At 39.1% G+C, this 27,467-nt stretch overlaps 1 protein-coding gene across 1 annotated transcript in view; it reads left to right on the forward strand.

Moving 5' to 3' along the window:
- Positions 1 to 27,467, forward strand: part of pid1 (phosphotyrosine interaction domain containing 1) — a 39,190-nt gene that overhangs the window by 4,363 nt on the left and 7,360 nt on the right. The window contains exon 2 of the mRNA XM_038267927.1: positions 12,097 to 12,243. Within this exon, the coding sequence (XP_038123855.1) occupies positions 12,097 to 12,243 (147 nt within the window). The remainder of the gene's footprint in view (positions 1 to 12,096; positions 12,244 to 27,467) is intronic.

Raw genomic sequence — 27,467 nt, forward strand, 5'->3', positions numbered from 1 at the left:
TACCAGGTTAATTTGGATCAGTAAATACCAGCGCCTACACTGGAAAAAAATCGAAATCTAGATAAGTCATTTTTTCTTAAAATAAATGCATTTGTTCTTGGATTGAGGAGGTAAAAGAGACATTTTGCCAAGACAATTTACATTTAGAATAAGAAAACACGATTGCATTGTCTTTTTTCAGTGCATATTATCTAATAATCTTTTTTTAAGTGTAAAAATACTCATTCCATTGGCAAACTACCTCATTTACCTACTCTAATTAAGGGTAAATACACTTAATTTTAGACATTTTTACTCATTTCTAGATTGTTTTTCCAGTGTAGACGTAGAACCGCTGCAGAATTGCAAAAAGCATGCATTTGTCTTTGTACGTATATTACACAATCCATGTTATTCTCTCTCTTGGTGTCCTCTGTTTCCATAACAACACCTGATATCACTGCATTTTGGTCTTGCACTCTTGTGGGTAGAAAAAACAGGGTAAAAAGAGATGGATGGAGGTGTGGGGGTGATGAGGATGGAGGTTATGGAGTGCAGAGAATTATTGTGTTTGTGCTGGTGCTGCATCATGCCTCCCTGTTTTTTCTCCCAGTCTGTCTGCGAGCGCTTCCTCCGCTGACCACATACCTCAGACAGTTTCAGGGGGCCTTCCTCTGCACACAGAGTCCATTTAAGTTCACTAACAAATTGCACAACAGGGAGCAGCGGTGTGGTAAAGACGCACTTGTGTGCCTGTGTTTTAGCTCGGAGCTAAATGTGCATGCAGACATGCCAGCACGCTTCCCTTTTGAGTTCCCAGACAAGCTCCTTTCCTATTTCAGCAACTCCTTCTCAGTCATGGCCTTAACATTTGACACCTAACTGTGACAATCGGGGCAGGGGAGATGAAAAGATGTGACCTGACGGTGCACAAATGGACGACTAAGGTCAAAGGCGGTCAACTGTGACTTCTGTAAATGGAAATCTTTATTTCTGGGTCTGTCTGAGGTTTCTTTGTAGGCAGAGCTATCCTGATTGTAGTCTAGGTGAGAGAAGGAATTCCCAAGCAGACTGGCACATTTCGCTCAGCTCCTTATTTTATGAGCCAGAACACATTTTCTTCTTTTTTATTGAAGCTTTTTATTATTATTTAAACGGTTTTGACTCAGCATAACATTTATATTTTGTGGTTGCTCCATTGAGATTAAAATGTATGCTGAGTTCAGTTAGATGCTGAAACCATTATACTTTATTAATTTTGAAATCGACAACAATGAAATCCCAAACTAATGTATTGATTTGTTGCAGCGTAGAATATTTCTTGCCAGTGTGTCCTAGTTGTCTCAAATCATTGGTTGATCATTTTAAGATTAATAATTTGTTTTGCTTGATATCTAAGAAAACTGGTCAAACCTGAAGAGACTGTTGTTGTCTTTAAGAAAGCTTCTATGAAACATAATTTATGCTTTCCTAATTCTATTGTTAAAATTGTTAAACCACTTTAAAATTTTAATTCTTTTTTGGGAGAGAAAACAAGTTGGTATGTAACTTATAGCTTTAGGAAAGGGCCGATTTCTAAGTCATTTGATCATTTTCCTTATAATAGAAAAACACTTAAAAAAACTGATTTGGAGATTCATTAGAAATTAGATCTTGTGGTGTCTGACGCTTTCTCAAAATCTGTGAAAATAAAAATGAATTGGGGGATACTGGTGTTGCCCTTCTTAATTTACTCCTCGTCTTCACCTTCATCCAGGACCGGGTTGCAGGGCCAGCTGTCTTAGCAGAGACTCCCAGACTTCCCTCTCCACAGACACCTCCTCCAGCTCTGCTAGGGGAAGCCAGATAAGCTCCCAGGCAACATGGGAGACATAGTCCCTCCAGCATGTCCTAGGTCATCCACTGGGCCTCCTCCTGGTCGGATGTGCCTGGAACACCTGTTGAGGCAGGCGTCCGAAATATCCTCCTCAGCTGAATCCCTTCAATGTTGAGGAGAAGTGGCTCTACTCGGAGCCTCTTCTGAATGGCCGAACTCCTCCTCCTATCTCTAAGGGAGAGCCCAGCCACCCTGAGGGATAAGCTCATGTCAGCAGGATCTCGTTCTTTCAGTCATGATCACTAATGACTGTTGTTGAAAGTAGGAACGTAGACCGAGTGGTAAATCGAGAGCTTTGCCTTTTCACTCAGCTCTTTTCACCACGACAGACCGACGTAGCATCTGCATTATAGCAGCAGCTGCATAGATCCGCCTATTGATCTCCCGCTGCATTCTTCCTTCACTCTTGAACAGGATCCCAAGATACTTGAACTCTCCTCCACTTAAGGCCTACTTAATATTTGAGATGTGTATCCTGCTGAGCATTAACCCAATGTTATGTAAAGTTTCATGTTATTTTTACGATTACCCAAATCCATTCTTTGAGTTTCCTGTTGAATGATTTTATGTGTTTTTCCTCACACACCATCACATAATTCCTGAAAAAAATTTTGTAAAACAAAACCAGCTGAACAGAAATGTTATTTTATTATCTAATAACTTTTTGAAAGTCTTAAATTGATCCAAACAGTGAAAAAAAAGATGTATCGAGCATCATTGTGACTAAAACAATCAATGAACTGTCGTCTTTAAGTAAAACAATAAATGCAGAAGATAGAGACTTGGAGGGGCAGGATGAGCTGAAATGATGAGACTAAGAGGTTTTCTGTCCGGAGAAAAAAATGAATGAGGAGCACATTTAAACTTTCCCTCCACCTTCTCTTTGTTACATAGGAGGCGTTGAATTAAATGAAGCAGTATGGCTTCACCGTTGTAAGTCAAAGAGTCGGTGATGTTTTAACTGTGTGCTGGAGATTGCCACCCTCAGGGTCTGCGGTTATGGTGCTTTAAAACCTGCTCCTTCCTACAGAGCTACCCCAGCAGCAATCGCAGCATCCAATCATGGACCCTCTCCCTCCTTTGCTTTGTAGTCCTACCCCCCCTCCCCCACAGTACCACACAGAGTTAGGCTTAATTAGTTGTATTTCTCCTCATAAACTGCCAAAGGAACAGAGGGGAATGTTGTAAACACCAGTCCACAGTAATGGAGGGTTTAAGCCTCAAAGTATAGCCAAGTCATTGCTTAAAAATACGAGGTGTGGTGGCTTCACTGACCCCATGTTGAGGAGTAACATCATGAATGATCCGTTTCGAGTAAAACTTCTGGCTTCCATCCTGTTTACTCAACTGGCAAAGCCACTTTGCGACGAAAATAAATTTCTCCTTCATTCCTGAAACAATTTTGTGAACAGTGTGGGGGATTTTGGTTTGTGGGACATTTTGGGGAAGGTTTTAATCTATGTTGCGTAAAATGGCCGATGGGTTCCTGCCATGGGGTTTATGTTATTGCACTGATTAACAAGTGGTGGTTTTGTGAAAAGATCTGTTGCAATGCTTCAACAGAAAAGCAGAACAGTGGAGTGGACAGTGGACTTCAGCATCAGTAGTGGATCCTGAAGGTGTTGAAGTATACTGAGATTTGAAAAAAAAAAAAAAGAACAAATTTGGCTGTTTAGGCATATTTCTGGTCTGGAAATCTTGTGGTATTGAACCTGAAGGAGCTTGGCCATGAAAAAGCTGAAGGCTGGCTCCAGGACCATATAGCCTGACTAATTCTCTCGCTGAAATCATCTAATCATTACTGATTTTGCACCGAGCAAAATGGGGAGAAAGAGAATTATCTTCTATGCAACAAAAACTTAAAATCTACTGAGAATAATGGGGATTTTTTTCCTGATGTTTGCTTTCGTATTTGTGTCCTATTCACTTTTTTAAAAGAATTTTTTTAGGTTAAAACCTAAAGATCTTATTCAACTGCTTAAGGCTGCAACTAACGATTATTATGCAAATCAATTAATATGTCGATTTTTTTTATTTTGATTAATCGGATAGCCAAAGGTTCCTTAAAGTTAATTAAACCAAATTAAACTTAAACTTTTCCACTTGATGAGTTCTGGATAGAGCATATTAACAGGCAGAAAAGTTTTTTTAATCTAAAATGCAAAATTTTTTTACATATTTTTATACCATTTTGATATAATTACTGCTCTAAGTAGGTTAATCTGTCGGCTAAATGCATATTTTAGATTCTCTACACTCCATTTAATTGATTGCTAAATTAGTTGACAATTATTTCAATAATTGATTAATCATGATTGATCCAATTAGTTGTTTCAGCCACACAACTGCTGTATTTCACTCTGATAATCTCTTTCGAACCCATGCTGGATTTCGCTGTTTTTGCCAATTCCTAACCGTCCACCCCAATGTCATTTTCAGACGAAACAAACCCTTTCATTTTTGCCGTTTCTCTCAAAGCACTTCAGCAGCCTCCAGCTCAGGGTCATTAAAACTTTTTTCCCCCTACACCTTCCTAAATCTTTAATACGGTTATCTATCCACAAACAATGGTGCATTCCGAAGATTTTTTTTTTCCCCAGAAAAACCACAATGATTTAACAGCTGGCTTGGTTTTCTTTGTGTTCTCTAACCCTTTTCAGATGTGTTTGGACTTAGTGTTCAAGCGTGTGACAGAGCCTGATACTGATTATTAACAGTCTTGATCTTTAAATCTGTGGAACATGACTTATTGCTCTTTCAGGTTTTGGAATGAACCAGTAGCTGTTTGTGTACGGGGGGGGAAGAGTCTGTTTCATGCCATTAGACACAGACATCTGTCTGGTTGGCTTCTTAACATCGTTTCCAGGTGTTTTATACACTTTTGCCACGATATCATCACTTTAACCCTAAGTTATTGTGGCTAAGTGGCTGTTTTTTACCCTCTTATTGAAAACCTAACATGGTATTGACCTGAGAACCTCTTTCCTGTCTGAATGCAGCCTCAGGGGGCTTTGAGTGTAATTTAGCATCTGTGACCTGTTAGGCTCATCACTACAGGAGGCAAACTTCACATAACTCTCTGAGGCTTTGATTTCTCATGGATGCGGTTTTTAGGGAAAACGGGGAAATTCAATACAGCAGTATATGAAATTTCACTGTTTTGTTTTCAGATATACAGATACAGTATCGACTTCCGGATATTTGATGCTCTTTTATGTTTTAAACCTTTGTATTTCATCGAAGAGGAGAGGCATACTTGAGCCAGATATGAATCAAGACTGTCGGATTTAGTGCCACACAGTATTTTTAACGGTCACATTTTTTTGCAAATATTGTATAATTGGAAGAATGCCATAAAATAAATTCTCAATAAGTACTTAGAATAAAAAAATAACAGCCTTGCTGATAGGTCACTGATCTGGCTCTACCAGGCTGTATTTCAGATTTTCTTATTTAAAATATCTTGTAGCCTAGAACCATATTAATTCTTGATTCCTTCCTCAATTGTGTATTATTATGTCTACATACTTACAGGTTGTTGTTATGAGACTCTTACTGTACCTGTATAACCTCCACCAAAACTAACAAAGTTTAATTCTATTACTATATTCAACATTAAATTGAGTATCATTCCTGATTGCCCCTGAATTGTAAATTTAATTCATTTTTATGCTTTATATATATTTTGGCATTTTTGCTCTTTATCAGGCTTTTCTGCTTTGGTAAAGAATGAGGGCAGAATATAATGTTTGAATTAGAGCGTTTACCAAAAAGTCAATTTATCCACAACTTGACTCAATCAAGCTGAGTCAACATATGTCTCGAAAACCCGAAAGTCGCCTCCCCCTGGCGGGGGTTTGCATAACGGTGTAGGTGCGGCATACAAATCCACCCTATTGGCTTATTCTGTTGGCTTAATACGATTACGTCATAAAACGAGGCATTGACTAAACTTTGACTAAATAACATAAATGATCAGTAACAGGTTGGGGAGGGGGGGTTGAACAGACTGGCACATTCTCCAGCAGTGTTAAAAGGACTCTGAACCATACTGTTGCCTATCATATTGTATTTTCTCATTGTTTTGAAGCCGTTTGACTCGTCAATAGATGGCATTGCTGTTTTACTTAAAAATAATTTTTTCTAGCTTTGGTTTTTCTTTAAAATTGATATTGGTGAAATAATTTGGACTTCTCTTTTTTCTAACGAAATAAGACAAAGCTGCAGGGTATGAGGGACTCTCATTTCTTTCAATCACTGATTAAAGATGAGATCAAACATTTTTTAATTATATAGAAACCCCTCATTTAAATGGTATGTGCTGAGGCTAGCTTCCTCAGAGATTGTTCAGGTTTAACTATTAAAACAGGGCTGTTTTTATACTTCTCAAAGAGCACTTTTCTTTGGGAACTTGTTGTGGTCTTATAACAGCAGAGGAGTAGATGTGTCCACAGACCCTCTCAGCTGACAGCAGTTCAGACCAACCCAGCCTATGCCGTTATAACTGGGGGACAGACAGGACCGCTTGCCAAGTAAAAGTCAGAAATACAATTAATTGCACAGTAACTTGACGAGGAGGCTATTGGGAATAAAGAGAAAGAAAAATATTCAAATATTATGAATAGAATTCCAGCAAAGCCCCTAACTTCATAGCGGGCCCAACTGTAGGAATAAAGTGCTGACGCCGAGGTCACTGGGCTCTAACACACATGTGGCTTTACTTTCAAAAGCCCAACAGGGTTTTCCATTCTCACCTTTTCAGGTCGAGAGGCCCTCTGTTTGATATCCTCACTCAAACGTGCAAAGAGATTCAAAACCATAGAACTATTACAGTATAGTGCTTCCTTTCAAATAAATCCATTATTTTCACTGCATTGTTTACAGTGTAACATGTGGTGTTTATGGGAATGGTCACCAAACATGTTTCTTTATCCTGAGAAGGATTTTCATTTTTGTTTTTTTTAAACACAACATTGAATGCTGGTATAAACTAGGCAGAATTGGCTGTTTTCACTGTTTTTCATCTTTTGCATAAAATAATATTTTAGAGCTCGACTCTGGAGCAACTCAGTGGCAGAGAGAATTTTGACTTTTCACAGCGCTGAGGGAACTATTTCTCTTTGCTCCTAAAGAAACTACACAGCGAGGAAACATGTTGAAAGTGAAGGTTGTTTCGATAGTTAAAGTCATTCTTTTGGGAGAGTTTTCTTTTTTTTGTCAAGCTAACTCTAGGCTGAAAGGTTGTTAATCTGAGGTGCTTTAAGTTTAATGTATAAGAGTTGATCTGAGGATGTGGGTTTAAAGGTCTGGACAAAAAATTTAATTAGGACTGATTTGCATATAACAAACATAGTGAAAAATGTGTAATTAACTCTAGTTTTCTTTCTCTCTGGATTACTTAAGCTTTTAGCTATGTCCTTGTTTAACGCTGGGAACAGAAACTGGCTTAGAAGAGATCAGTAATGAGAAAGGAGGAAGTGCACTCATTTCACCCTTGAAGCATTGTTTTATTTCTGTAGTTCACAAATCCAAGGTCTCTATCACTGTACAGTTTTTATTGAAAAAGAGTTATGGACTAATTCCAAAAGCAACAAATTGTAGCTCCTACAGTAGTTCAACACCAAGATCATTATTGTTAGGAAAGGAACTCCAGAGGGCTGTGCCAAATTCAACCTTCAGCCTTACATACATCATCATTACACATGGATGACTCTTGTCAAAGGTGGACCACAGCCTTCTGGAAAATGACCCGTAAAAGCTAATTACCCAAATGTAGCTAAGGGCTGAATCTCTCCAATATAAAATACTAACAAAATTATGAAGGTGTGTAAATTTGCTTATAGTCACACATACACTATATTGCCAAAAGTATTTGCTCACCCATCCAAATTATTGGAATCAGGTGTTCCAATCACTTCCATGGCCACAGGTGTATAAATTCAAGCACCTAGGCATGCAGACTGTTTTTACAAACATTTGTGAAAGAATGGGTCGCTCTCAGGAGCTCAGTGAATTCCAGCGTGGAACTGTGATAGGATGCCACCTGTGCAACAAATCCAGTCGTGAAATTTCCTCGCTCCTAAATATTCCACAGTCAACTGTCAGCTGTATTATAAGAAAATGGAAGTGTTTGGGAACGACAGCAACTCAGCCACGAAGTGGTAGGCCACGTAAACTGACGGAGCGGGGTCAGCGGATGCTGACGCGCATAGTGCGAAGAGGTCGCCAACTTTCTGCAGAGTCAATCACTACAGACCTCCAAACTTCATGTGGCCTTCAGATTAGCTCAAGAACAGTGCGCAGAGAGCTTCATGGAATGGGTTTCCATGGTCGAGCAGCTGCATCCAAGCCATACATCACCAAGTGCAATGCAAAGCGTCGGATGCGGTGGTGTAAAGCACGCCGCCACTGGACTCTAGAGCAGTGGAGACGCGTTCTCTGGAGTGACGAATCGCGCTTCTCCATCTGGCAATCTGATGGACGGGTCTGGGTTTGGCGGTTGCCAGGAGAACGGTACTTGTCTGACTGCATTGTGCCAAGTGTAAAGTTTGGTGGAGGGGGGATTATGGTGTGGGGTTGTTTTTCAGGAGCTGGGCTTGGCCCCTTAGTTCCAGTGAAAGGAACTCTGAATGCTTCAGCATACCAAGACATTTTGGACAATTCCATGCTCCCAACTTTGTGGGAACAGTTTGGAGCTGGCCCCTTCCTCTTCCAACATGACTGTGCACCAGTGCACAAAGCAAGGTCCATAAAGACATGGATGACAGAGTCTGGTGTGGATGAACTTGACTGGCCTGCACAGAGTCCTGACCTCAACCCGATAGAACACCTTTGGGATGAATTAGAGCGGAGACTGAGAGCCAGGCCTTCTCGTCCAACATCAGTGTGCGACCTCACAAATGCGCTTCTGGAAGAATGGTCAAAAATTCCCATAAACACACTCCTAAACCTTGTGGACAGCCTTCCCAGAAGAGTTGAAGCTGTTCTAGCTGCAAAGGGTGGACCGACGTCATATTGAACCCTATGGATTAGGAACGGGATGTCACTTAAGCTCATATGTGAGTCAAGGCAGGTGAGCAAATACTTTTGGCAATATAGTGTATGTGAAGCAATAATGTATATTTGTTTATTTCTGTAAGGTGGGCTTTGGTTATATGTGGTGTTACGCAAAGGATTGTGGGATTTCCTATTGCTCATAAGCACAGCGCAGCACAGGACAGGACAGGAATAAGAGTTTCCCAGTGCTAAAACAGGGCTATAACAGGAAGCATACAGTCTCCTTTTCCAACCTCCTTTCTTATTGTCAGCACTATTAGGACATTGGTTATCATGGCGACCACTGACACGCTTCAGCTTTGGCTTCAAAGTCTGTACTCATTTGCCGTAAATGGATCAAGCCATGTCTTTTTAAAGAAGTGAACTGAATAATAGGACCTAGTTTCTTCCATTTTAGGTGATCGTCAATCAACCTCTGATATGTGAAATTGATCTTCTCCATCAATCTTCCTCTACAAAGGCCTGGAGATCAGGCGTTATCAATGCTCTAAACTTTACATCAGGTTTCTTAGTTCTGGCCCTCAAGGTCTGGGGTCCTGTAACTTTTAGAGACTTGTCTGCCTCAAAACACCTTAGTCAAATAACTGGGTAATTTACACTACCTCAGGTGCAGTTAAAACAGGTTGGTAATGTGCAGTGTTTTTCAATAAAATAAGATTGTAACAGGGAAGGTGTATTGTCACCCTGCAACACCTGACAGTGTTGGATAAAAAAAATGAAAAAACATTGATATCCAACAGAAAAGACACAAAACTGTGTCCTTATGCAAGTTCGGTAAATCATAAGTTGTTATTTTGGTTTGTTCTGGATTAGTTAGAATTCATCACATTCAACCGGACTGGAGTGGTTGAGTCTCTCACTAGTTAAGTTGTGAGAAATTTGAGAACTTTTATATTTTTTTCCATTACTTCAACATAATATTTAAGGAAGGAGGAACTGATACTCAATTTCCTGGAATATTAGGTTATTTTCACAATCTACATGTTCAATACGAAGGCTGTGAGGAAACGGCACCAGATCGGAGCCGACAGGCGACTTAGTGTTAGTTTTTAAGTTCTGCTTTATACACTAATGTAATTAGAAAACAGCCTCTCAGGATTTTGATTTCTAGGACAAGTTAATGAATTAAATGATTGGTAGCTTCTGAATAAACTTTCAGCACTTCTACCCAGGAAGCAGTTAAGCCGGGCGTAGACTGAGCGATTTTCTGGGCGTTACAACCAGCAGTGGTCTTAGCGGGATTAGCTTGACTTCCTCATATGCACTTTTTTATTCTTCTTTTTTATTCTTTTTTTTAATTCTTTATAAGGTTGTATAAGATGTAGAGATTTATAAATCACCTGAAATACCTCCTATACCAAACCTGCATAGATAAAGAACCTTCTGCATTAGCCAGAAATACTTACTGTGGGTCAGAGTTCTATAGCCTCGCGAGCTTTCAAGATTTCACTCGCTAATCAGTCTGGAGACTCTCCGTTGAAGAAAATTTGGAGCCGTTCACCAAACGAACGTCCAATCAGCATTGGCTTTGAGGCGGGTTGAAGTGTGACGCAACGAGAAGCGCGACAGTTCAGTCTAAAGAACATGGCGGCTTCAGCCGATGAAACTAGCGTTAGCGTGGCTATCGAGCAAGTTTTATCGGAATTACAGAGTATTTCTTCAATGAAAGAAGAGCAAAACACTGCTCTGGAGGCTTTTCTCAGAGAAAAAGATGTTTTTGCTCATCTCCCAACTGGTTTTGGCAAGAGTTTGATCTATTAATTGGCTCCTCTTCGTCGTCGCTCTGTTACGTCATATGCTTCATTGATCTGATTGGTTTATTTGGCCCGTCTATCACCAACATAGGCCAATCAGCTAACCAGTATTTTCGCCCCTTCCCAAAATTACTTCTTCGGAAGGTTTCCAGATGGGTATGGGGAGCAAATCCATCTGGCGGAGTCAGGTTAAGAGTTCTATACATTGGGTTGTCTTTTAATATAATGATCAATAGACTTATTCTTAGAAAAGTACTAATTTCATAAAGAAAACTCATTATTTGAAGGAATTTTATGCATCTTTGTTGTGAAGACTATGCATGTTTACAGTGCTGTGCAATGGAAACATATTGACTCCCTTTTAGATACTTTAGTCGCACAGACATGCATATAGGCCTATGCTCTCATTCATGCCCTGCAATGCACATATTTATTTATTCATTTTTCTCTCTCTTTTATCCACCTTAGTTTTATGTTTTTAAACTATTTGATGTGTTTCTTTTATTTTTTATTTGTGAAATGTGAATGTGTGTGTGTGAAAGGTGTACTACTGCTGCACAAAAATTGCCCATGCTGGGACAAATAAAAGCTACTGAACTGAACATGTTTTCAATCATAGATGTGTTTTGTAAACTTTTTAAGATATTGTAACATCAAACAAAAGCAAGTAGTTTTTCACTGCACCTTATGGCTTAGCTCTTCCCCTGACCCGGTGCAGGCACTGATGAGAGCATCTGAACACAGTTGATCTGCATGGCTGCAGGCTGATTTGTTTTTACGATCCACTGCTTACACAGCTCCAGTGCCTCTGATTGTGGGAGCTGCACAGATTGCCTCCAGCAGGCCTGTTTCAGAGCTACGGACAAGCTGTGATGGCCTCCAGGAGTTACAGTTTGGGTTCCTTTAGGAAACACTCGGTTTGCCTTTGACTGCTCCTACATACTCTCAGAACTCCATGGCGCTGCAGTGCACAAAACCACATGAAGCGTTTGGTTCTGCTCGGCTTCAGAAACCTTTGGCAGTGAAGTGCAGTATTAGATTCAACAGCCTCAGTTATTTTGATGAAGAGGGGGGTGAGCAGGGTAAGGGGCCAGCGCCCCCTTCATCTGTTCCTCACATTTCATATGGAGCATAATAAACTTTCCACACCATCTATCCTCACTTCTACATCTCTAGTTTGCACTTATTAACATGTAAGAACTAGATTTCAGACCGGTTTCTTTCCACATAACACTGAACACAAGAGCCTGGTGTTTTATTAGTCTGGGATGCTAGTGCAGTTGATGTTAATCTTGCATTATACCAGTAAAAGCTGCCGGCCTGCGGCAGCGTTTATCCAACACCTCTGTTCTGTAAAGTGTATTCAGCTTGCAGCAGTTTTACTAAAGTTTTGCTAAAGGCTCTTTGCTTTCATCTTTCTCCCTCCATCAGCACTTTCAGACAATGCTGAAGACAAAGCTAAACGTGCTGACGCTGAGGAAGGAGCCGCTGCCCACGGTGATCTTTCGCGAGCCTGAGGCCATCGAGCTTTGCTCCGCCACGCCGCACGCAAAGAGCAGGACCCACTCTGGATACAAGGTAGGATCACATGAACCTGATAATCCTCAAATCCAACCCTGATCCGGAATGTTTCTCGGCATTAATGTAGAACCATAATCCAAATGTTTTTCTTTCTTTATTCTTACTCCTAGAAGTAAGATAATTTCCCCATTGTTGATTCTGCACCACTCTTTTGTCTCACTCTGTGTATTAGAAGGCTGAATAAGCCTTTAGGTGCCCAGGTTTAATCTGCCTGGAAGGCTGTATCCAATAAGCCGTTTTGTTTTAAGACTCCTTTTATTTCTGTGCTTTCCAGACAAGAAATAATCAGGTACAGATTGAAAAAACAAAAAATAACTTAATATCATTGTGTGTTTGCCTGCCTTTGAGACCTTCTCTCCAAGAGGGAATTGAAATGTGGTGTTTCATTAGTAATTGTGTTCAAAAGGCAGGTATTTCCCAACTTCTCCCATTACTAAAATAAACAATTTTTATATTTGGCAACTTCTATAAAAGGACAAAATGAATTCCTACTGTTATTATTTCCAGGAAACACAAACATGGAACAAGCAGTCCTCATGCCTGTTGATGTTTGTGTTTGTTGGATCATTGTACGGGAAAAGGAGTGGAACACACACAGATGACTGGAAAACTAAAAGGAAAAGATAGAGCCTTTGGCTCGTTACAAACAAACCCTGATGTTTTAATGCAGCCCTTAGTTTAACCTTTATGTTTGCAGTGCAAAGGGAGTCTCTTATGGCTCAGAAAGAGGCATAAGGCATCACATATTGGTTAGCTTTCAGGATTTTTATCAGCTGAAATAAAAGTAGTGGTGGCAAGAATTTCCTAACTGCCCCTTTCCTGTTGTAGTTCTTACAAATAAATTAAATTCTCTATTATCCCTATGCACACAGCTTGTTGAACATTGCAAAAGTATTCATAACCCTTGAACTACAATCACAAATGATGTCCTTCACCTAGACAAAGTCAGTAATTGTGAAATGAATGGAAAATAAATCACTCCTTTACTCCAATACACCTAAAACAAATCCAGTGTAAACAAATACTTTCAAATGTCACCTAATCATAGAATGGATGTGGCACAACGGCAGATCTTCTATAACATGGCCGTCTAACTAAACTTACTAGCCTGGTAGGAATTGACTGAGCCCCTCAGAAGAAGGACTGAAACTGTGTCGACCACAAAACCTGAATTCCAGTTTTGTCTTTAACCTTTTTGGGGAATGAGCCTAAAAAATAAGCCAGAGTCATAAGACTCCTAAATGCCTGAGTGGTGATGCACAGTTTAAATCAGTCACAGGTTTAATAGAAGATTAAATGATCTGTCTTTGGCTGGAACAGAGGTCTATCCTCCATGTGAATATTCCCTTGCAGACTCAGTGTCTCTGTAAGGTGCGAATCCCAGCTTTTAATTGTTCTCTGTCCCTCCTCTTATGCGCGCCTCCTTCCAGCAGTTCTGAAAATGCCAAAGCCACGTTGCCTTGGACACCACTACGTCTTTTCACTGGAATACTGGCCACACACACTCGTTTACACGAACACAGATCTTCTCCAACCTGTGTGCAGCTGCCTAGCATGCAGGCCTCATGCCATGTTTTAAGTTCCCTTGTCAGTTCCTACCTGTCTGTTTCAGTATCTGTCTGCCCACTTGCTCCTCTGCTTCCACCATTGCATCTCTAAGAGACACGCTTCACCTATGTGTCAGAGAACTAATGAAAGCAGGAAGGCTCAGTTCCTTTAAAAAAAAAAAAAACGACTTCCCTCTTATTGTTTTTTTCTTTTAAATGCTGCAGCACGATAGGATAGCTTTTATCGTAATCAAGGATTTAACATTCTGTGTTTACAGAGGGGTAAGATAGCGGGCGAAAAACAACATATATTTTACTAATCTATCAAGATTAACCTCCAAAAACGATTGAAGACCATCTCTTATTTTGGTTTTTGTTCTTCACAATGCTTTGATTTGTCACATTGTCAGTGTGCAAATATAAAATTACATCAGTATATAGTCTCAAGCTTTATTGCTTTTATTCATTTGAATAATATAGATTATTTTAACATCAGACCTACTGTCTAATAGCAGCACTATTATAAGGAGAAAATCTGCTATTCATTGAGACCGACCCGTCCACAAATCTGAAAGCCTTTCTGTTCTTCTGTGACTTTTGATGCCAGTTGGGTGCTGGACAAACTATTTCTTCTCATTCAGGGAGAAGGAACAGGGTGCACAGCTCCAAACGTTTAGAAGATTAGCAACCCTGTAGGTTGAGATGACCGAGGGTTTTCCATCCCCCTTGAAAGGACTTGTTCTTTTGTTTACTGGATGTTCTTTTTAATCTTTCCTCTGTTTAGAGAGAAAAAAGGGTCAAATTATCAATAGATTAGCTTTAGTCGAGGTTCTAAACTTAAATTATGTGTGTTTGGGTTATTTTGTCAGTGTGTAAGAAGGCAGACGTTTTGTTTTAACACCTAAATGCAGAGTCAGAAGCAGCCGATCTTGGCTAAAGAGAAAATTTGCTTTAAAGAAAGAATCAAACCAGTTTGTTTTTTAAGGATTAGGAAAGAGTCTGACTCTGGCTCATATCAGTTGTTCTGTTTTTCTTGTTGGTGCTGCAGCTTTTCAGTAGCAGAGTCAAACTGAGACGGATTTCAGGACTTTACAAAAATCTAACTACTCAACATCTGTATTTTTCAGCTGGTGACACTAAATCCTGATTATTTTTTAAACTGATAGATTCTTGTTAAATTCAGGAAATTCATCTTGCATGACATTTTATCTTCCCATAAGCTAGTGGCTGCTGCGTTTCTTTTGACTATTCAGCATCTAATTCTAGCAACTAAGGATAGCTTTTAGGTCCTACATTGGTGAACAAATTGGTTGTAATGCCGCAAACCAATAATATTCTAGAATAGTAATAAAGGCCACAAAAAACAAACTTGTTGCTTTTAATACTAGAAAGATGTTTGTGTTGTTACCAACTGTCTTTGGCTTTATTAGAAAATAAGAAGAAAAATTGGTGAGTTGAAGTTTTCTTTTAATAAACTGACAGGCTTATTATTCCTGCCAAGTATTTATTTTTATTGAGGTTCCTGTTCTCTTCCAAATTGTTTTCACTAACAGCTTCTCTTACATTTTTGTTTTAAAAAAAAGTCGCATGAAGCCAGAAGCTTTTTGAAAATATTTTCTTGATTAGAAATGGTTCAAACTTTGTGCTTTTATAGGAACTGACCAAACTCCTTCAGTGCTGCAGAGTCCCTGTTAACCAAAAAAACATTTGTCGTTGCCTAAAGGCATCGTCGTGACTCAGAGGGAGTGGAAGAGATTGACACTTCCACGCCGTACACGAACACAGCATAACATGCACAATAATTTATGACTTCAGAAGCCACTGGTTTAGTAAACAAAGAAAGCATAGCTAATTAGGAAGTGCTCTATACAGGTGCTGGTCATAAAATTAGAATATCATGAAAAAGTAGATTGATTTCAGTAATTCCATTTAAAAAGTGAAACTTGTATATTATATTCATACATTACATACAAACTCATATATTTCAGATGTTTATTTTGTTTAATTTTGATGATTACAAATGACAACAAATGAAAATCTCAAATTCATCATATCAGAAAATTAGAATATTACTGAAGACCAATAAAAACAAAGGATTTATAGAAATGTTGGCCAACTGAAAAGTATGAACATGAAAAGTATGAGCATGTACAGCACTCAGTATTTAGTTGGGCCTCCTTTGGCCTGTATTACTGCAGCAATGCGGCGTGGCATGGAGTCGATCAGTCTGTGGCACTGCTCAGGTGTTATGATAGCCCAGGTTGCTCTAATAGTGGCTTTTAGCTCTTCTGAATTGTTGGGTCTGGTGTATTGCATCTTCTTCTTCACAATACCCCATAGATTTTCTATGGGGTTAAGGTCAGGAGAGTTTGCTGGCCAATTAAGAACAGGGATACCATGGTCCTTCAACCAGGTACTGGTAGCTTTGGCACTGTGTGCAGGTGCCAAGTCCTGTTGGAAAATGAAATCTGCATCTCCAAAAAGTTGGTCAGCTGCAGGAAGCATGAAGTGCTCTAAAACTTCCTGGTATGTGGCTGCGTTGACCCTGGACCTCAGAAAACACAATGGACCAACACCAGCAGATGACATGGCACCCCAAACCATCACTGACTGTGGAAACTTTACACTGGACTTCAAGCAACGTGGATGAAGTGCCTCTCTTCTTTTCCTCCAGACTCTGGGACCTTGATTTCCAAAGGAAATGCAAAATTTACTTTCATCAGAGAACTTGACTTTGGACCACTCACCAGCAGTCCAGTCCTGTTTCTCTTTAGCCCAGGCAAGATGCTTCTGACGCTGTCTGTGGTTCAAGAGTGGCTTGACACAAGGAATGCGACAGCAGAAACCCATGTCTTTCATACGTCTGTGTGTGGTGGTTCTTGAAGCACTCACTCCAGCTGCAGTCCACTCTTTGTGAATCTCCCCCACATTTTTGAATGGGTTTTGTTTCACAATCCTCTCCAGGGTGCGGTTATCTCTCTTGCTTGTACACTTTTTTCGACCACATCTTTTCCTTCCCTTCGCCTCTCTATTAATGTGCTTGGACACTGAGCTCTGTGAACAGCCAGCCTCTTTAGCGATGACCTTTTGTGTCTTGCCCTCCTTGTGCAAGGTGTCGATGGTCGTCTTTTGGACAACTGTCAAGTCAGCAGTCTTCCCCATGATTGTGTAGCCTATAGAACTAGACTGAAAGACCATTTAAAGGCTTTTGCAGGTGGTTTGAGTTAATTAGCTGATTAGAGTGTGGCACCAGGGGCCATCAATTTTGAACCTTTTCACAATATTCTAATTTTCTGATATGATGAATTTGAGATTTTCATTTGTTGTCATTTGTAATCATCAAAATTAAACAAAATAAACATCTGAAATATATGAGTTTGTATGTAATGTATGAATATAATATACAAGTTTCACTTTTTAAATGGAATTACTGAAATCAATCTACTTTTTCATGATATTCTAATTTTATGACCAGCACCTGTAGTATGGCTTTACTTTTAGAATGTAATGCAGATTATGTTCCCTGGAATATTGGAATAGTGGAAGGCCACCTGAGGGATTACTTCAAATCTGAGGAAGCATCTGATTCAGCAAGATTTTTCTTTAGGCTAAAGAGTGGACAATTTTTAACAACCTCCGATCGAAGGTTGTAACTCATGTATTCGGCACCGCTGGCACACATGCATACATTAGAGCAGACATCCCCAACCTCGAGGCCCGCTGTCCTGCAGGTTTTAGAGGTTTTCTTGCTCCAGCACAGCTGATTTTAATTGAAAGCTGATTAACAGGCTTTTGGTAGACTGCAATCATTATAATCAGCTGTGCTAAAGCAGGGAAACCTCTAAAACCTGCAGGACAGCGGGCCTCGAGGACCGAGGATGGGGATGCCTGCCTTAGAGCAGTGGTCTCCAACCCTGGTCCTCAAGATCTAGTGTCCTACAGATTTTAGATGCATCCCTGCTTCAACAGAGCTGAATTAAATGAATGGCTTGAAAAGGTAATCAATCATTTGATTCAGCTGTGTTGAAGCAGGGATGCATCTAAAATCTGTAGGACAGTAGATCTTGAGGACCAGGGTTGGAGACCACTGCCTTAGAGAATCATTGTCTGCAGCCAACTTCATGAGTGAGGCATCATCATCGTAATCATCATCATCATGTAAACCTCAGCATGGTACTATGGTGTACAGTGATTCCCAGGTACCAGCTATTGTTACCAGTCTAAAGGGTACGCATCCCAAATCCTAATGGAAAATTGTAAAAATTCTCAAAATAATAATTAATCCTAATTTAGTCATACAGTACCTGATTGTTAAATACACTTGCATTATTCATTACCTTTTGCCATCTGATTCCTTATATTTGTGTTGTATGTTTAAAAAGATTATTGTAAATTGTACCGAACATATTCTGCTAATATGTGTGTGATTCAAATTGAATATCATTGTTTACCTTTATCTGTTATTTATTTCTGTCCTGTAACTGAATCCTACAATGTCAAACAACAATCAGTCTGAAATGTTTCACAAATCCACACAGATCATGAAATTTCACGGTTCTTGGCATTTCCTTTAAGTCCTGGTCTGTGTGGATGATCAGCATTATTCTATAATGACGCAAATCAATACAGCTTCTATGAGTCCTGAGATATGTCATTTGTTTTTAACTAGTTGTGTTTTTTGTGAAGAGGTATCAAGAAATACAGCTTTGTATTTATTCAAATCTAAACAGCAGTGATATATGCTATACTTTTTATTGCAAGATGGTTTTTTAAAGGATGTTGGGATTTTTGGGGATGGTGGTTTGGAAGTAAAAGCACCTTTCATGTACACCAGAAAGGTGCTGGACACAGAAACACTAGAACTCTGTCTGCGGTGACCAACAGAGAACCTTTATGTTCCAAGGTAAACCAGCTAATGCAAACTTCTCTATTTAAAAGAAGTAAGAACCTCATCCATCTCTACATGCCATGACAAGCAGAGGCAGATGCTGTGTGCTGATTCAGTAGGTTTAAAAGGAATGTTAGCAGGCTCCTGAGGAATGTGGCATTCCCAAACATCAGATTCCTAGTGAGGGGATCCAGGCACAGGGGGCCACTTGAGGAAAAGTGCAAGTGTAACTTTCAGTCCTGACCGCATTGGGGAAGCAGCATGTCTGAATCCAGTTGAATAGTATTTAGATTACATTTCACTGCCTGAATATGAAAGAGGTTTAACTGGAAGGTTTAAAATAACTTGAATATCAGTTAAGATGCTGTCAAACTTACTGAATAAATGCCTCGTGTTTATAACTGCATTTGAATAATTTCAAGTAATTAAATTGAAATGTAAAAAAAGTCAAGCTTGTATAGGTGCTTTACACACAATTGTGTTTTGAACATTAACTTCTCTCAACTTTTGTAAAATGCATATTTCGGTTTCTCATAATTAAGGTTTACCATAATGTCCCAAAAAAAAAAGATTTTTATCATGAAGATCTGGAGGAAACACTGGTGATTTGATTGTTGTCCATCAGGCATTTACGGACCTGGATTCATTGGCAGAATGCGACTTCACAACATTCAATAAAGAAGCTTGCTGTTCAGTTCTTTTTCTAGATATGTTGATTTTAAAAATTAAAGCAAAGGAAAAAGAAGAAAACCAGAACCTTTTTAAAAGCAGTATGAAGCAAAGCCCTTCTAGACCCTTGGGGAAGAAGCAAGTTGTGAACTGTGGCTGAAGTGAAAGCTTCAGGAGTATATCCAGGACTGCTGCATCCGCTGAGATAATCCACGGTGGAACTAGAGATGTCAGAATCCTCTTTAGAGGGCCAAGAAAAATAAAACACTGGATTGTGACTCAATGATGTAAACTCCTCATTTAGATTTTAGTATTTTGTGCATTACTGTTGGAAATCAAGGTCCCAGGAGTCCACTGTCATTGCATTAGTCTAGCAGGACAGTTTGGAGCACTTCTTGCTTCCTTTTTCTTAGAAGCTTTAGGATAAAGATTTTCCAACAAGTCTTGGCACATACTCACACTATCAAAATCACCCATTCTTGGATTAAAATCATCATATTTCCTTTTTTTGATTGGCCAGCAATGTCACAAACAATCGTAAATTAAGGTTAAGACAGAGGGAGCCAAAAACACCCACCAGTGTAGATGGACTGCAGGCCATCATTAAAGGAAAAGTCCAGTCGTATTTATAAATCAAACTTTAAATATAAAATTATTACATACTGTTCAATAAATAAGTGTTTTTAATAAGAGTAATTTCATTTGAATGTGATTTACTGGAGACATCCTTGTTTGTCAAAGAACACTACTGCCGCCTACTGGCTTGTGGTGTCACGGTGCGGTATTGGCTGTTGAGCAAGTCCCAGTGCTGTATCTGGTGTTTGTCACAACGCGCTGTTATCCGAGTCATCTTGAAAACATTCTTCTTCATAATGTTGGCTACATATAACTTGTTTTTTTCTCCCGCCAGAAGTTAGATGGCATATCCTCCCTCTTCAAGTTAGCAATCCAACGATGAACTCTGAGTGGATCATGAATCAGAAAGGGGAAATAACAAATTTTATTTTCATTTTTACCCGATGTATTGCAACATCGGACTGCCATACATGCGGGGATTGTCACTTTAACTATAGCTCTCACTAATTTCATTGGCAAAGTCTTCTCAAAATCTTAACTTATTTTTGTTGATTGCATGTGTTTATAATAGTTCCTATTGATTTAGCTTGTAAAGCGGAGAGAATGGCGCTAGGCTTACAGCACCATTGACGTTGTTGACAGAAGATGTCAGCGGTGAGGTGTTACTATATTTGGGCATAAATGGCACTTGGTGATTGCAAAGAAAATTATTATTATTTTTTTTTTTTTACTGATTAACGCTAAATTCATTAAATCAGAGTGAACATATGTTCATTATTCCTTGCTGTCCGGACTTTTCCTTTAAAGCAAACTGAACTTCCTGACCACCTCAGCAGAGCAGGATCTTTTCTATGCTGCAATGATGTAGTTGTTCTTGAAAATGGTGTTCTGACCAAGTGATGAGCTCATATATATTCAGTACCTGGACACTCTGTTCAATACATTGACATAAAAAAAGAATAATTTTATTGGGAATCAAACTCTTTTAGAGATACTTTTTTTTTTCAAATTAATAGCTGTAATCCAAGATCAAACTTGCAGTCTGTATGTATTAAATGAGTTCCACATTTTAATGGGACCCCAGAGATAAACCTCTAAATGAAATTTTAATATAATAAGATGCACTTTTTATGTCCTTATGTCTCTGTACTAAAGCTGTGTGGTAACTTTTATAATTTTCATTCTCCAAATCAATTACACATTTCAAACCTGGTCATTGTCCTGACTTTTAGTTTTATATTTGCAGTGTACACATTTAGTTAACTGGTTAAAATGCAACTTAATTAATTTCTTTTTCTTTGGGATGCAATTTTCCTTTGGAGCTGCTGCTAGAGGGCTGCAATGCATTCTTCTCAATTGCAGACTAATCAACGTGTCACACCACTTGTTATAATGGAAGGGGAAATTTGTTTAGATCTTTGTTTTGGGTAGTTTTGTTAATTTTTTCAATTTAAAAAGTACTTAGTATCTGGCCAGTATTTGTTTGTTTAATTAAGTTTATTTGTTGTGAGTCAGTCATTCCCCTTGTGTCGTATTTGATAGGTCAGTTTGACAGGCTCAGGTTATCGTTTTTTGAACACTTTTTAGAAATAAATGAAGACCTTTTTTGAGAATGTTCTGTGGTTCTCTGGCCGGTTTGTGCAAATCCCTCACAGTCTGCCTGCTGAGGGACATAATTACTAATTTTCAAATGCTCTCAGTTGTGCTGCTTCCTAAATTTCTTTGGTTCTTTCTTTCACTAAAGAAAGTCCTACACAGTTGGTGTTTACCCAGAATGACACAGAAGGTTGTAGGAGCAGGTACAGACTTTGTATTTTGTCTGCACCATCTGTTTGCCCTTGGACAAAATCCTAGAACTCTCTGAAGCCGAAACATGTTCCTAAGCTGTTGCAGTTGACATTGTGACAACGGTCTGGTCTGTTCCCAGACCAGATTTAGCTTGGCTTCAACTTCCTCATTTTCCTATTCTTATCTTCTGCATCTGTATCCAAGTCCCCAAAGCCTCTCTGTGGGGACAGGTATCTGTTCACTGAGCCGTCTTTGTGTTTCTGCTTCCTACGCCTGCTTTCTTCTCATCAGTTTACTTCCTTTTGCTTTAATAGTTGAACCAGCTGTTGCTCCAGCAGCAGCAGCTGTTCGACCATTACACCTCTCATGGTTATGCAGGCATGCCTCTGTACAGATGAATACACCCTCACCCAACTCCTAACCTAGACAACAGAGGGTCTGAGTGGGCCAGGATGTTGCCATCTCTTCCCATTCCCTCTGGCTGAGCTGCGGATGTTTTTATGTCTCCCCATGTGCCTGTGTCTCTTACTCTGTTTCTCCCCATCTGTTTCCCAAAAAGTTTTTCTCCCTACCTCCTTGTATTTCTGTTTGGTGCCATTTGGAAAGTAGATGTTTCCATTTGTTGTAGCATATTAATCCAGTGACTCATTATGAGTCAAAATACAGACGTGTTTTTTTTGTTTTTTTTGTTCCATTCACCAGAAAACTTAGAACATTCCTCTGGTGTGTGAGCAAAACATCAGGATTAGAGCAGTGGATTGTCTGCTGCTTTTAGGCTAGGCTGGGATCAAGGAAAAACAGGCTTTATTTGCTTTGTGCTACTATGAATGCAGGATAACGATATAAACAAAGGTTAGGATTAGTTTGCTTGGTCTTTGCAGTTTCCTGCATTACCAACAACAACGCCGCATTTAGTTCCTATGCTCCACTTATCTGGAACAAACTTCCAGAAAACTGCAAAAAAGTGCGGAAGGCCTGAGTTCCTTTAAATCAAGACTAAAAACACATTTGTTTAGGATTGCCTTCGACTGTTCTAGTTAAACAGTTCAACTAAAACATCATTAGTTCAACTTTTTTTATTTTCTTTTGTCTAACTGTTTTTAATGTTCTTTTTTGTTTCTGCATTTTTTTCCCTACTTGCTTTGATTCTGTTTTATTTTCCTATGTTTTAATCATGTGAAGCACTTTGCATCGTCTTTGTACTGAATTGGGCTATACAAATAAATTTGCCTTGCCTTGCTGAACAATATGCCTGAATCATCTTATTTCTTTACTGGATCCATTGGACATACAGCTCCGCTACAGATTTATAGTATGTGTAATTTGGCTTTATGAGGTTACACCCTTTACATGCCGCAACTTTTGTGCTTTTACTGCTTATTGCTATAGTTTCACTGAACTTTGAAAAGAGAGCCAACTCTTAAAGATTTCGCCAATGCCTGAGGGCAGCCATAAATGTGACGTAGAGAAAACCAAATTAAGGGTAAAAACCAGGGTTTCCCTGACTAATGCATTTTCTACTCTTCCAACAGTCTGAATTTAAATTAAATGGCTGTTTTTGTTCTATTTTTATTGCAACATTACTACTGATTTTCCAACACAACACTTCTACAACCCGTTTCTTCCTGATGGGTTTTGTTTCTCCACCTATGGGAGTACATAACAATCTGACACTACAGAGAGAACTGACCATGTTGCTTCAACCAAGATACTAATACACAGACCAACATGACCCCCTGGTTTATGGAGGTACTAACTTTCTTTTCCACTAGCACCGTTGCCAGATAGAGTCGAGGTTTTCCAGCCCATACATCTGTTAAAGACCGCCAAATCGCACAACCACCCACCCAATGAATATATTGTTATATTTACTTTGTGAACATGAACACATTTCAGTACAACTTAATTTAACACTTCATGTCAAAATGCTACAATCCAACAAAGTTCAGTTTGCAAATCTATCAAACTTGAAAGGATCGTCAGGCCCATGCGATTTCTGCAGTAATGAGCAGAGCAACTTGTGAGAAAGCTCTTTTAACAGGCACATTAGATATAGGGAGGATGAGGAGTTTCATTGCACCAAGTGCTAAATCCCAAAAGCAGTGGTTTCTTCCAGCATCTTTAAAAGATTCCTCTTCCAACCAGTACGCATCGATCGTCAGCGCTAGGTTTATCACACCAGATCAATCTGCTGCTAAAACTAGCATAGTTTGTGGCACCACTGCACAAGTTCTCTGTTGTAAACATCCCAGAAGATGACATTAGCTAATACATGATGGAGAAAGGTCAGGGAGGCTTTGCTATTAACCAGTAATGATGAATGATTGGTGAACATGTGTTTTAATAGGTTAACGCAAAAACAGCTGACCTGATTCCGAACCAGCCCAAATTATCTCCACCCGCCCAAACCGCCAAATCTGGCAACACTGTCAACTAGCAGCGTTGTTTTTGGAGGTACAAAAAAGAATAAAGAACTATATGACAGTCCTGGCTTCTCTGCTTTAGAAAGACCGGACCAAACAAATACCACATGGTCAACCCCTTCGTGTTGAACAAGTGTTACTTATGGCACCCGTATGCTAGAAATGGGAAATATTGGCTTGATATCAAAGTCATTGCAGATATGTAGTACAACTCTATCTTTACTGGAAAGAACTTCAGTAAAGATGAAGAGAAATTTAACATGAAGAACATTTCTATGTATCCTACATGGACCTACAGAGGTCCATGTAGGATACATAGGATAGGATACATAGTGTGAAGTGTTAAGAAAAAAAAATAGTTAAAAGTTACATATTGTTGCTTTAAGTTAAGGCTGACTTTATTTATGCGGCAGGCAGAACAAAATTGAAAAGTAATAAAAATTCAGTCAAGAGAGCTCGGGGAATATGTCCTGCCCCAAGTGGGGGAGTTTAAGTATCTTGGGTTCTTATACACGAGTGGGGGAAAATTGGAGCGGTAGATCAGTAGGCGGGTTGGGGCTGCGTCTGCTGGTCTGTTGTGATGAAGAGAGAGCAGAGTGAAAAGGTGAAGTTCTTGCTTTACCCAGTGATGTTAAATAGCTTTGCGTGACTGAAAAACATCTGAAATCGGTTCTCTCCAAAAGGTGTCTGGGCTCACCTTTAGAGATGGGGTGAGAAGTCTGGCCATCCAAGAGCAGAGCTGCTGCTTCTCTGTCACAAGGAGCCAGTTGAGCTGGCTTGGGCATCTGGTTTGGATGCCTACTTGTGCCTCCCTGGTGAGGTGTTACAGGCATGTCTTACTGGCTGCAGACCCAGAGGGAGACCCAGAGCATGCCAGAGGGAATGTTTTTTAGCTGGCCTGGGAACACCTCAGCATTATAATGGAAAAAATTATCTAAAGGGTTTAAAAAAAAATTGGCTTATCTCTCCCCTACAAAGGTTCTTTTGAATGCAATTGTTGATCACCTGCATTTTATCTTGCAGGTGCCTTTGACATTCTCCCTCTGTTGCAAAAACAGAAAAGAAAAACCAGAGTCGGTAACAGCGGCCACATGTTTTCACCACACATGCAAATCTATAACCATCCTTCTCCTCCTCCTTTGTTACTCTCACAAACATTCTCACGGCTTTTCTCTGTTTTGGTTTTGTCAACAAAGCAGGTTTCCAGAGACGTTTCGTGTCCCGTCTAGACTGGCATTCCTTTGAATGATTTAAAATTTACTAGGACATTTTATTGTTTTTATTTGTTTTTTTCTTTCCCCTCATCCTGTCTTATTATTCTGTCAGTGTTTTATTTTATAGCATTTTTTTTCTTCTTTTTGAAGGCCCAAGGGGCTCCGCTTCTGATCTTTAATTCCTTGGTCCTTAGTGCTTTTCTTCAAATCAACATGTTTGTTCTGATGGGGTGGGTGTAGAAGGTAGGCTGTCTATGAAAGAACAGTGCAGTAGGGGGATTTACAGAGAAAGGAGGGGGCAAAGGAGGAAAAAGAAACAGAAAGAAAAGGTTTCAAGGCAAGGGAGACAGTGGAGTGGAACAGAAACAGATGGAAAGTTTAAAACAAAGGGAGGGCTCTTGGCTGCCGTGCGCTGATTTACCGGTAAGCTGCCTGCCTGACAGCACAGAGACGACTGGTGAACAGACCAACAGAGTTAAGGAGAGCAGATGTGTGTCCTGGCTAGTAAAAAATAAATAAAAAAAATAAAAAAAATATATATATATTTAAAGACATTAAATAGCTTTAGTTCTGCTTTTCATTCCCTCTCTGTAGAAATTAGATATCCGGTCTTTAGCTGAGTTCAGTACTTGGAGAAACAGCAACTAGTTCCTATGCTCCACTTATCTGGAACAAACTTCCAGAAAACTGTAAAAGTGCGGAAAGCCTGAGTTCCTTTAAATTAAGACTAAAAACACATTTGTTTAGGATTGCCTTCGACTGTTCTAGTTAAATAGTTTAACTGAAACATCATTAGTTCAACTTTTTTATTTTCTTTAGTCCAACTGTTTTTAATGTTCTTTTTTGCTTCTGCATTTTTTATTTTTTTTCCTACTTGCTTTGATTCTGTTTTATTTTCCTAAATTTGAATCATGTAAAGCACTTTGCATTGTCTTTGTACTGAATTGGGCTATACAAATAAACTTGCCTTGCCTTGTTAAAATTCTCCTTTCATACTGATTCTATAGAGCTGATTCTAAGAAATCAACTTGCTCATCCCACACATCCTAAGACTCACTCTAGGAGTTAAACAGAACTCTAATTAGTCTCAGATTCAAATCTTCAGTTTGCTTCCAGACAGATTGTGCACAGACCAATGCGTGCCTCTGTTAGGGTTTCACTAGTGCTGCAGCTTGTCCCACATGTCGGATAAAGATGTGTGCTTTCAATTTAAAAAGTGCTCCGACATATTTGTCTCTGGACTGAGAATGACTGAGTATGTGTGGATAGATGGATGGATAGATGGATGGATAGAGGTTTTTTTTTTAATTGTTTAAAAAGTAGGTCTACATTGTAACTGATTTTTGCCACTATTTCTGTTTTATATTAAAGTTGATCCTGGTTACATTATTTAGGAAATCTCCCCTAGAACTTCCTTTGGTTTTTTAAGTTAAACTGTTCACTGAAGTAAAAATCTATTGAAGTTTGTGATCCAACAGTTTTATTGTTTACTCATGTTTTTATCTCTACTTGCTTTTATTCTACCTATATTTTTCTCTTATTTTATACTTTAATTCATGTAAAGCACTTTGAATTATCTTTGTACCGAATTGTGCTATAGAAATAAGTCAGATGTATAATAATAATATATAAACATCTAACTTGGCCTAAAAAGGACCATCTGCTCTATGTGTTGTAAACTACAAAACTATAGTTTCAGTCAAGTCTGTCTTTATTTTTCCATCTTAAAAAAATATGTTCTGTCTGAAGATATTAAGGAGCTTATTCAAAATATGTGACAGATAAATTGTTGAATTCCCTAACAAAGCCTTTGCAGTAAAAGGTTAATATTGCTCCTCTGATTCCACTAAATCCATCCTATAGATTTGTGCAAGATGTGAAGCTCAGTACATCTAAATATTCAGTCTTGTCTCCTCAGTAGAGGATGAGGTGTTTGTATTACTCACCATCTCTTAAAACAAAATTATTTAAAAATGTAGAAGAAATATGGTTTATTTAACAAATGGTTGGACAATACATGCAAAGCCCTAGAATTTTAAGGGGGCATCATTTTTTTTATTTTTTTACCGTGACTGTACTGCTGTTGACAGCTGGTACCCTGCGTAATGATTGGACT

This window comes from Cyprinodon tularosa, unplaced genomic scaffold (genome assembly GCF_016077235.1).
Source record: "Cyprinodon tularosa strain WSP-4 unplaced genomic scaffold, ASM1607723v1 ctg69, whole genome shotgun sequence".
In the NCBI taxonomy this organism is placed as follows: Eukaryota; Metazoa; Chordata; class Actinopteri; order Cyprinodontiformes; family Cyprinodontidae; genus Cyprinodon; species Cyprinodon tularosa.